Genomic DNA, 12,063 nt, shown 5'->3' with positions numbered 1-12,063 from the left:
CATCGGGTCATTTACACGGTTATCTGAAGTTAGGAGCGTTTGCTGAACCTGACGTTGCTCACTTGTACGAGCCCACAGTACGGAAAAACAGTAAGACAAAGCTAAGACAAGAATACGAAAATGTTCTTGCATGGGGCCCATCGTTCTTATCCACACTTGTACATCCCAACTTATACAATGCAAAAAAATCTCCATCTTGCCAAGTCATTTCTGACTTTTACTCCAGTCCTAAAACAAGTGAAAAAACTCTGCCTCTCTCAACTTGTCACCAGATGTTCTTGAAGGAAGGCAGATTGCTACACTGGAAAAAAAGACACTGGACTATGGACAATTCCTGAAACAGTAAAGTTTAAAGTTTAAAGACAGTAATGTATCTCATCAAACTGGCTGAATATTTGAATTCCTCAGGGCTCAGAGAGATTTTTGCAGTGTAAAATCAATGATAAACATCCTATGCCCATGAGGGTGAATCTGCACATACAAACTGTACCACGAGGTGGCAGCATGGACACACGGACCACTGAACAAAAACAGGGGAGCTGGCAACATCCACACAGACAACCTCACACTGAAACTCATTCAGAAATGTCCATTCATACAGGAGCAAGAGGTCCTAAAAATAACCACAAGCTATCACACAGAGCGACACACCACAGAAAAAACCCAATAATCTATATCACACAGCTTCTCTACTGTGTTCTCTCTACTGTGTTCTCTCTACTGTGTTCTCTCTACTGTGTTCTCTCTGTGCGGCAGCAGGTGGTGGTTTAGTAGGAACCTCCACACCAGAAGCCTAACACTGCACACAGGTACATTTACCTGTCCTGCTTCCGAGGCAGCGTGTTTCGGCTGAATATAGGGCTAGCGGAGGGGGAGGAGAGGGGACTGATGGAAGACAGGAGGGAAAAACGTACAACAGACACAGAGAAAGAAAGTTTTAGAGAATAAAGTAAATCCTTCAGAGCAGAGGTCAACTGTCTGTGAGATTCTTCACCAGTGAAGTTAATGAGAAAACTCAGTGAGGAGGGTGATGTCATAGCCTCAAAGACTCCAGATGCTATTAAGTTCTCTCTGAGACATTCCTGTCACATTACACAGTCAACCTGTCATGATGGAATCCGCCACAATGACTGTGGAATCGACTGAGGACGCCACGGGATTTTGGCTCTGCTCGAGCGTGGACACAACAGCAAACAAGAAGCGACGCCTCGCCACGACCGATGCTTTCTGCATCATCTCCATTCTGGGTACTTTAAAAGGAGTTCATGTCAGAACTGGGGCCAATGATGGAAGAGGTATTTAGGTCTTTCAGTGACAGTATCATTATCAGAAAGTTAAAAGAAAGTCCATTACAAAGTCCAAAATATTTATCAGAAAAATGTACTGAAGTATAAAAAAGTCAAAGTAGTCATTATGCAGAATGCCACCTTTCAAATGCCACCTATATTCTATATTATTCTACTGGAACATTATTACAGATGCATGTCAGCTGATACATGTCAGCAGCATTTTGATGTTTTCGCTGGTTGAGGTAAAGTTCATCTTATCGATTTTATAAACTGTTGGAATATTTAATCTCCAACAATGAATTACATTTTATAAACTGATGATATGTTTTGGACTTGACAATATTTACCTCTGAAATGCCATGAATCAGAAGTATTAAATAAACACTGCGACTTCTGAGAGAAGAAAAACAGCATTCCATCTTTTATAAATGAAAAGTTGAACTCAGTTCAACATACTTAAACGTTTTGCTGCTACAGTCTTACTTGATCTGGTGTGACCAGTAGCTTTCAGCAGCCCCGTTTCCTAAACATTATGTATACAACCACACAACTAAACTGCATTGGGAATTACGTTTCAAGGGAAATGTGTTTTGTCGCGGATTACGTTTGTTTTTGACTTATCACAAATACGTTTGTAATGATCTGCGGAAATCCCCGTAGGGAGGTCAGGGTGATGGATGGGTCAAACAAACACAGGACTTCCACCTAGGAGAGCGCTGTTCCGTGTCTCGTGTGAAATTAAATGTCAACATTCACTTATTTATTTTTTTACATCCATAGCTTAATAACGCAACAAACGTAGTCATTTTAAACCAAACCATGGTTGAATTTGATGATTGAATTTACAACGTTAACCACATGTTCAAAATTATTTAGAACTGCGACCGATCTGGGAAAAAATAAGTTTCCCTTTAAACATAATTGAGAATGCAGTTTAGTTGTATGGGAACGTCATTTTGTAGGAGACATGGTTGCTTATAGTGGCTAGTGTGGCTAAGAGACTGCATGTAAGAAACCTGGAAACAACCTCAAATACAACACTAGCCGTGTCTCCATTCAATTGTCAAGCAAACTTTTGAAATGTTGCAAAACAGAAATGTGAATTAGACGCATTTCCATCAACTGGTTTGGTCAGAGGTTGGTGCTACAGGCTCTGCATGCTGTAATCTGCCAGTAAACAGAGTAGAAGAAGAAGAAGAAGAGGCAACAAAACAAGTCTCCTTGGCCATCTAACCTTCTACGAGAGAGAAATGGAGAGAGGTCTTCAGGAATATGTTTCAATTGGGCAAGTTTTAATTGTTCTTTCACGTCAGCTAGTATTGGCCATGTTTCATGTTGTCCAGAGACGAAGACAAGCATCCGCACGTTATGGGAATATCCGAGAGGACAACGACAGCAGCGTTGTGTTCACTACGTCAACATTTATTCGGCAGAGGTGTTTCCATATTTCATTTAGTGCATCAACTCTTTTTCGACAAAGAAAAAACACCTCAAGCGCGCATAAAACTTTTTTCTCAATTGAGGAAGTTTTGTCTAATGTTGCCGTTTCCATACAGCTTTTCTAATGCAATACTTCAGAATGTGAATAAAAATAAGGATATTGATGAAAGCAAATTGCTATACTGATAACAGATGACAGACTTTCATTTTGATGTTTTTTTTGTTTTTGATTTTTGTTTTAAACGGGACACCCAAAAATTCCCCACTTTTGTGCGTCCTCACCTCTCAGACATGCCGGTCTTGACGCTGCAGGTGCGTCCCAGAGCGGACAGGGTGTCCTCCCTGTGGGTCCCGTGGCCGCCGCTGCCCAGGCTCATGTCGATGGACTCGCTGCTGGTGTGCATGCTACTGACGGAGGGGTATCCCATGCTACCCGTCCCGCCGTGCCCGCCCAACGTGCTCTCCCTGCTCTGGGCGGAGGAGCTGCTGAAGGTGGTGCCCCACGTCAGGCTGTTGGAGGGGCCGGTGGATGAGTAGACCGAGCCGGGACTGGAGGCCTGTGGAGGGGCGGAGAGGACGTTATTGTTTTCAAAATCAGTGGCAGTCTAGTGCTGAAGCAATTTGTCAATTAATGTCTTGAGGAATTCATTCAATCAGACTAAATGCTCTTGATTTTGCTGCTTTTCTCTTTTTCTCTGATGCATTGCTCACTTTTATAGGATGGTCTATTTGCTTTAAGATAACGAACTATTTCAACTTTTGAACCGACGCTTACTGTTGCTGACTGCTGCTTAAAAACAATGTCCTGTGAGTCACTTTATGATTGAGACATACGGTAGTCTGATGATGACTCATGTGAGAAGGTGACGGTGAGTTCATGACTGAGCACGCTCACACTTTGCTGTTCTGCTGCAATATGTAGCCTACAGTCAGTCAAACAAGTACCTACACTGTTCAACTGTACTTCCACTGAACACACATATTAGTAGTTCAAGGAATTCAGTGGGTTTGTGGTATTAGTCTGGTGAGAACAAAATCATCCTTGTGTCCCGCCAAAGCCATGTAATTGGCTCATAACCATCCTCAACACATACATCATCATCTCTAAGGTCAAAGGTACATCATCATTTCTAATGTTAAACCCAAACTTAACCTTCTGGCTTGACAGTCGACCCCAAACCTTAAAGCTCAAGTGAAAATGACTGTAACTCTAAAGTTAAATGATGAGAAATCTGATAGTATTTTACATTATGTTAGTCAGGCAGTTAAATACACATAGTGTGACTTATATTAACATTAAGAGTCTACGGCTAAAAGGGCACATTTGAGCTAAATGCTAACATTTGGATGCTAACATACTCACATTGACATGTGGATGTTTAACAGGTGATGTTTACCTGTTCATCCTCTTAGCTTAGTGTGTTTAGCACTTCAAAGTACAGCTGAAGCTGAAGGGAGCGTCTTAACCCGTTTTGCAGACATGAACCAAAGTATTCAAGAAATTTCAGTTTTGGTGATGCTGGCGCTAGATGAAAAGTTAAACCTGCAGTAACTCTTTTAGCCACGTGGGGACAGAGGAAATAAGTTGTGAACACAACATTCACATATCACCAGGTAGCAACTGAAGTGAAGCCAATGCTGAAGTGCCTTAAACCTGCATTCTCTCTACCAGCCAGCAGGGGCGACTTCTCGGGTTGCTAAAAGAAGTCAGATTGTATCCAGTAGAAGTCTGATAGAAAATGAGCCTACTTCTCTCTTGATTTATTACATCAGTTAACATTGTAAATATGAGTTAAATAGAGCTAAGCGCTCTGCTAATCATGAACACAGTAACGTTAACGTTATAGAGAACAATGTAAATCGATGTAACCGATTGATGTTCACATGTGAAGATGGTCCTTATCACGCTGGTGATGACCGGGGTAGGAGCGTCTGCTGTTGTTGTCGGTGAACCGAACGGTGAACAAACACCATGTGAAGGGGCGGCTCGTCACAGGCTTTGGAGGGCAAAAACTCTGCAACTCCGACCGGTGGTCACATGGCTACCGGCGACAAGCTCCAACAAATGTAGTCATAGATAATTTAGCTTTTGAACTAATGTTACCACAGTAGTAATCTGCGTAAGGGAGAAGATGAAATAGGACTGATCTTGTGGATGACACCGGAACTTATACCTAACCGGGGTCATCCGAGGTCACACGCGAGCATGCGCCAGACAAAGATATTCAGTATTGACGCATTGCCTATGGCGGTCAGTAAGGATGAAATAGAACCCCTTTTACACTGTCTCACTGGCTTTTATCATTTGATATGAATGTACAAAATTTCAAACAAATCCCTCCAATAATTGTTGAGATATTGCAGTCTGGACAAAAGTGGTGGGCAGACCAACAGGCCAACATTGCCGTCACTAGTATGGCTAAAAATAACTAAAATGTAACTCCAAAATAAACTCAAAAGAAAAGAAAAAATGTGCTTTGCCTCTTTTCATGATGAGTTATGGTTGAGAATGTGTAACAGCTAAAAATACCAGTGTAACTAATGAATAAGGAGCTGCTCCCGTGACTCAATTCTAAAGATAAACCAGGCTATTTTAAAGGGAAGATATTTAATTTTCAAGACTTATGAATCTAAAAGCCAAAGAATAAACAAAAACATCTTTTTACCTTTTCCACATTGTGTATGTTAAAGCTTTATCAAACAACTAGAGTCTATGGTTACCATGAAGAATCACTTCCAGTAATGCTGATTTTGTTATCTATGCTCTCATCATTTAAAGAGAAGTAAGTTGACCAACAAACCCAACCATTGTCTCCATTATTTGTATATGTGATGTTGCTCACCTGCTCGCTGCCCAGCGTCGCCATCCCGATTCCCTGCACTCTGCCTCCAAACAGGGGGCTACAGGTCTCGCTGTCCACGCCGCCCAGCCCTCCGTCGGGGGACTCGAGCACCGTGCCCACATGGTTCATGGTGGCGTGGGGGTTGGAGATAACAGTGGAGTTCTTCATGTTTTCAGCCGTGGTGACTGGAGCCTGTTTACTGGGCTTTCCACCAAACAATCTGTGGAAAATCAGTGAGGGGAGGAAGGGTGAGAACTCGGGCTAAAGTACTCATGAAACAGCAGGAATAAAGCAAAGGATGTCATTTTGAATTTTAACAAATCACATAATCAATTAATAGAAGGAGCACTATGCCAGAAGGATATTTGAATCTCCATAGAGAGAAAGATACACATTCCGTCAATGTGTGACCTTAACAGAGAATATGACGTTATATAAAGTATATAGAGTCTTTTATTACACTGCTCTGTCAAATAGTGGATTCTGATTGGTCAATTAGAGCATTCTGTGGTCTGTTATTTCTGTATAACTGTTGCTATGGACGCAGTTCTGATCTCCGACTCTGGAGGACCCCTTTAATCAATATTTTGTGTCTAATTATTGATTTATTAAGTTAGTAAGTAGCTGTGTAATAAACAGGATAATGCACAGCGAGCCGGTCATTGAAATAAAGTCCTGCATCGCCCTGTCTGGGTTTATTTCACAACAATGACTCGCACGTTGTACATTATCCCTTACTTATTACTATCATGTTGGGCATAATTCAATGTTAATTTCATTAACTAAAACTATGATGAAATATGTTCGTCAATGACCTTTTTTTCCATGACTAAGACGAGGCGATGACGAGACGGCACCGAGGTCATTAAACACTATCAGTGAAGATATCAAACATGCAATACTGATGACGAAAAAAAAGACAAGACTAAAATTTAGCTTACATACATAAACATAAAAACTTTACCAAAATCTCTCTCTCACACACATTGTGTTGGGGCGGCGGTGCTCAGTCCGTCTCTCTCCTTCCTGTCTCAGACCTCAATCCTGAGTATCGTGCGAGTATAATGCATAAAGTTTGTGGTTTGCGGGTCGGGTTTGAGGTGGTTGAGTACGTATATTTTACATGTTGGGTGGGCAGATCGGCTCTCATAACGAACCGCTGGGTGTGAGTGATGAGCGCCGTCAGTCAGGAGGACTCCAACTAACTGCACAGCTGCTTTCTTAATCATTCAATCTGTTTTTCATCAGATAATGATAAGATAAGATTTTATGTGAAATATGTTTGACTAAAATGACAGAAATTTTGAATATAATCTGAAACAGGACTAAGATTAAATAAAAACAAAATAGCTGACAAAATTAAGAGAGAAAACAATTTGACTAAAATGGAATGACTTTTCAGTGACTGAAACTGGACTAAAACTATGAAGGATAAAAATGACTAAAATGTGACTAAAACTAATAAGCATTTTCGTTTTCAGACAAAGACTAAATCTGAAATAGCTGCCAGAATTAACACTGGCATAATTACATCTTTTAACGCTATAATTATCCGACATTGCTTTTAAGTAAAGTTTGCAGCTGTTGAAGTTGCTTGAAGCTTCTTTCTTGTGTATAAATGTAAATTTAAAACTGATGCTGCAGCAAAAAGAAAGGTCACGGGGTTAGAAAAATCATTAGGATTCGTCCTCAAGGGATTATGAATATTAATAGCAAATTAAACAACAAATTTCATGTAAATATTCATGAATATGTTCCGGATCAAAGAAGCGGAGAAGCAGGCTGGCTGAGTTTGCCAATCATTAAGGTCCCGCTGCTAACGGGACAAAAACACCAGCATTAGTCTTTACTCTGCAGCCAGGAGAGGTAGAGCCAGTGCTCAAACACACACACACACACACACACACACACACACACACACACACACACACACACACACACACACACACACACACACACACACACACACACGGACAGACAGACAGACAGACAGACAGAAAGAACTCTCTCCTGGTTGTCTGCTAATCCCGGGTTAGAGATAAATGGCAGGCTATGATGACTGGAGCCGCGGTGGGTGATAATGGCAGCACGCAGCCTCTTTGAAGACTTATCACTCCCTCACATTAATGAGGGCAGAGCGCTGAGGTAAGAGACTCAGCTCCCATTACCCAGCACCACACCCGCCCTTCTCCACCCCCCCAAACCCCCGCACCGCCAAGGCTGAGGCTTGGCAGCTGATCAACCCAGCTCAAAGCCTGCCTTTCAAAATGGCCTGATTTAACCTCACTGAGCCTGTGTGTGTGTGTGTGTGTGTGTGTGTGTGTGTGTGTGTGTGTGTGTGTGTGTGTGTGTAGGTGTGTGTGTGAAACAAGTCCACGCGTGTGATTACTCACCACTGTTTATCATTTACTGTGACTGCATGATTACTGACTTTTCAAATGGCCTTCTCTCTCTGTTTGTGTTGTATGTGGGTAAAGTCAAGCCCATACAAGAAGGGCCCACTCAGTGTGGCTCATCACACAGCCGTCATTATGTCTGCAGGATCACTGGCAATACAAGTCATGTTCTGTAAGTGTGTGTGTGTGTGTGTGTGTGTGTGTGTGTGTGTGTGTGTGTGTGTGTGTGTGTGCTCACCGGCGCAGTGTGGGTGAGGAAACCTGCTGTCTTCCTGTCAGAGGAACCGTCGCTGCTCCTCCACTCTGCACCACCACTCCGCTCCTCAGGTTGTCGATCTCAGAGACGCCCTTCTCCCGGTCCGTCTGATTGGCCAGCAGGCCTCCCGACCCGTTGGCCTTGGTGATGCCGATTGAGTTTTTTCCGTGAGTCGTGACGGAGAGCACGGCGGCCTCGATGCTGCTGGTGGAGGAGCGGTTTCCGTTGCGGGCGGCCGCCCCCGAGCGGCTGGGTCTCGGCAGGCTGCGGTACTGCAGGGTGGAGCGGGCGCTCATCGGGAGGAAGCCGTCGTCGTGGTGACCCAGCGCCGACCCGCCATCCTGCCCACCGGCCTTAAATCCTCCTGCAAGTGAGCGTGCCCCAGATTTGGGCATCTTCCCCAGGGTGGCTGAGCCACTTGTGATGGTGGCGCCGCTGGCAGTAACCATGGTCACCATCCCGTGGCCCTGCTTCTTGAAGCCGAAGGTGCTGGTAGGGGTGCGCGAGGTGTGTGTGTGTGTCTGGGAGTGGGGGTCTGAAACGGTGTGTGTGAGGGCATTTGTCGTCGATGTGCGGCTGGTGGGGATCGACTGTTTCTTTGCCTCATCGCCGCTGCTGCGTCCTGCGTCTGAGGGTGAGCGGTGAAGGCCGTTAGATCGAGGAGAGAAACGACCCTTTTCTGACACCTTGACGTCATCTGTCTTACCTGCAGGACACATAGAAGGAGACATCAGCGGGGTCTGTTGTTGCCACTGTTACATGATTCACACTCACAGATGAACAAGTTGCACCTTTAAACTGTCAGCTTTCATGAGGAGATAAAGAATGACGAGTAGAATATAAGTACATGTCTGTTATCGATTCACGTACTGTATATATTGTGTATCGTTTTAATGCCAAAATCTATATATTTGCTTCATCTGAGTCTATGTGGAGGTAGAAGGTAGTTAGCGCTTTTATTGTTGTAGTCTGAGTAACGTGATGTCATATCCGTTCTGTATCTACAACTGTACCCATACTGACATTATGTTCTCTGCATTCAAACGGCCCCGATGGAGCTGACCATGGATGGATAAAGAGAACAGAGCTGACGGCAGAGCTAGAGACCACCTTTAGCGGAATGTGTGACTACGTCCTCTTTTCAAAATAAGGTGTTAACAAAGGGAACTATACTTACAAAATACATGTATGAAAATAAGACAAAACATTACATGTCCCCAATAAATTAAATAGAAAATACCATTAAATTCTCAGATTTTTGGGTTGCTGGAAAAAATTTAATAAATAATTCCTGACAATGATCCTGATATATTTGACTTCAGGACATCTTTGACTACATACATGCTGAAAATCAAACATTTTTACTGAATTAATTTAAATATTGTCCAAAGTAGTCCCTTGAAGTGTATGATTCAACTTGTTCCCATGGTCTAGTGTTAAAATAGTTAACAACAATAAATCATCATATTGAATCGAAATACTTAAAAATCTCAATACATATCGAATCGGCGCCCAAATATGGTGATAGTATTGAATCGGTAGATAGGTGTATCGTCACATCACATCGTAACACTCACAGATGAACAAGTTGCATCTCTAAACTGTCAGCTTTTAGGAGATGCTGATTTCATTTCAGAAGTGAAGAGATAAAGAATGACAAGCAGAATGTGAGTGGTGTCTGTGTTACCTGAACTGTGGGTCTTGAGGCCACCGGAGCTCGTGGAGCCTGTGCTACTGTTACTTTTAGTCCGGGGGGACGTCACCCCCACCTGAGTGCTCATGCCTCTCCTCCAAGAGCCCGTGTGGGACACGGAGGGCGTCTTCCTCCCTGAGCCGCCCTTGTCGGACTCGTCAGAGACGTCGGAGGGGTTCCGGCGACTCCACTTGGAGCCCGGCTCCATCCTGACCCCGCTGTCTGACCCGCCGTCTGGCCTCTTCACCTCGTCTCCTGACCAGGCCTGGTGCACCGATGTGGAGGCCGAGTGCTTCTCTGCATCTGTCACAGGCTGCCAACACAAACACACACACGCGCACACACACACTTTAGGTTGTAGATTTATTACCACTGAAGAAAGCATCTTTTATGAGACGTTGCTAAGTGCCTCTAAAAAGCAGTCCATTTTATGACCACAGCCATCATGCTGCACACAACCCCCCCCCCCCCCCCATCACCTGGGCAGGTAGTCAGGAAGAAGAAGGAGAAGGAGAAGGAGAAGAAGAGGAAGAAGAAGAAGAAGAAGAAGAAGAAGAAGAACAACAACAACAACAAGAAGAAGAACAAGAGAAAGAATAAGAACAAGAAGAAAAGAAGAAGAAAGGCACTTTATTAATCCCCGATGGGAACAGAGAGTTCTCCTCATTATCTGAAATGTCAGAGTTTTGTTTTGCAGCTCATGTCATTGAGAGACAGACTGGAACTTAAAGTCAAGTCTCAAGTCTGTCAAGTTTTAAGTCACGTCTTCATGAGCAAACTGCAAGAACAAGACGACAAAGTTATTTTGTGTGTCTGAATGGTGACCGTTGAAATGATACGACATTTGAAGATTTTCCTTTCCAAGCTTTTTGTATATATTTATATATACACCTATTTTCTCGACTTCTGTACATATAAGTCCTGCTTATTCTTTACCTTTATTTTGTCCAGCTTTGTTGTCCTTGTTCCTAACTGTTATTTCTATTTCTGTGTAAGTACATTGGGAGAGATGCAAAAAATCTAACTCATTGTATGTGCACACATACTTGGCCGATAAAGGTTCTGATTCTGAAGCTGCGTATGTTTTAGGTAGACTAGGTAGATGGACTAATAAAGCGGCTAGCGTGGTGCTGTATCATTTATTTTTCATTTGATCTAGAACTTTACAAGGTTAGAATTTGAGACTAGAAGATTTTTGCTTTAAAGTCTCGAATCAAGTCGCGTCGTCTAGGGCCAGGCAATATGGCCAAACTCTTCTATCCTCATATAGGTCCTTTCATATGTCTATAGCAAGTTCTCTGGTAATCAATCAATAAAAAGTCTATATGAAATAACCACATGGTAAAGCCTATTTTTGTATACTCCCGTGTGAATTAAGTACTTGACAAATGAACAGTATGCAGTTTTTTCTTCATTAAGAACTTTAGTGCAAAATTATCAGATTTTCTGAGAAATTTGAGTTAGTGCTTGTTATTATCAATTTAGACGAGGTAACTATGTATCACGATATCTGGATATATGATTTTATCACGATACGATTCCATTGAAAGACGATAAATTATCATATTGATTTATCGCCCAACCCTACCTGTCTCCTAGAAGAATTACGTTCCCATAAAACTAAACTGCATTCTCAATTCTGTTCAGAGGGAAAGGTATTTTCCCTTGGATTAACACTGAAACAAAACTAAACAAGAAAACACAACAAAAGTACTTGGTTAGGCTTCGAATGACTACGTTTGTTTTCTTATTAAGGTACGGACATCAATTCAAATGAGTGAATGTTGACTTTTAGTTTCACCTGGGACAAAACCAGCAGTCTCCTGGGTGAACATCCTGTTTGTGACCCATCCACCCCGACCTCCTTCTTCCACGGACAATCTCTACAGATAGATTTGTGATACATCAAAAACAAACGTAATCCGCGACAAAATATGTTTCCGTCGAAACTTAATTCACAATGTAGTTTGGTTGTATGGGAACATCGTTTTTAGGATACGGGCTGGTCAGGGAGTTAAATCTCACAGTCAGTAAATCCACCACCACAGCAGAAAACTCCACTTGTGTCTCAAACCCTAAAGCTGCCTTCGCATGATAACAAATTTGCTCTTCACTCACTGTGAGGTCGGGCGCAGAGCCTCGCAGA

The 12,063-nt window shown here is 42.8% G+C and overlaps 1 protein-coding gene and 1 long non-coding RNA gene across 10 annotated transcripts in view; one reads left to right on the top strand and one right to left on the bottom strand.

Moving 5' to 3' along the window:
• nav2a (neuron navigator 2a) overlaps nt 1-12,063 on the bottom strand; it is a 190,079-nt gene that overhangs the window by 45,183 nt on the left and 132,833 nt on the right. For 7 of the 9 annotated variants that reach the window (XM_074624398.1, XM_074624408.1, XM_074624449.1 and 4 more), the window contains 5 exons: nt 9,912-10,230; nt 8,207-8,930; nt 5,573-5,792; nt 3,012-3,286; nt 820-885 (listed from right to left, as the gene is read on the bottom strand). In XM_074624398.1, the coding sequence (XP_074480499.1) occupies nt 820-885; nt 3,012-3,286; nt 5,573-5,792; nt 8,207-8,930; nt 9,912-10,230 (1,604 nt within the window). The remainder of the gene's footprint in view (nt 1-819; nt 886-3,011; nt 3,287-5,572; nt 5,793-8,206; nt 8,931-9,911; nt 10,231-12,063) is intronic. The other 2 variants (XM_074624419.1, XM_074624428.1) reach the window with 1 other exon arrangement.
• Nucleotides 1-12,063, top strand: part of LOC141761517 (uncharacterized) — a 161,441-nt gene that overhangs the window by 56,996 nt on the left and 92,382 nt on the right. The gene's annotated exons all lie outside the window — the stretch shown is intronic.

The sequence above is a fragment of the Sebastes fasciatus genome, chromosome 2, assembly GCF_043250625.1.
Source record: "Sebastes fasciatus isolate fSebFas1 chromosome 2, fSebFas1.pri, whole genome shotgun sequence".
Classification (NCBI taxonomy): Eukaryota; Metazoa; Chordata; class Actinopteri; order Perciformes; family Sebastidae; genus Sebastes; species Sebastes fasciatus.
Note: the sequence above shows the minus strand (reverse complement) of the source record. Positions and strands in the feature narration are given on the sequence as shown.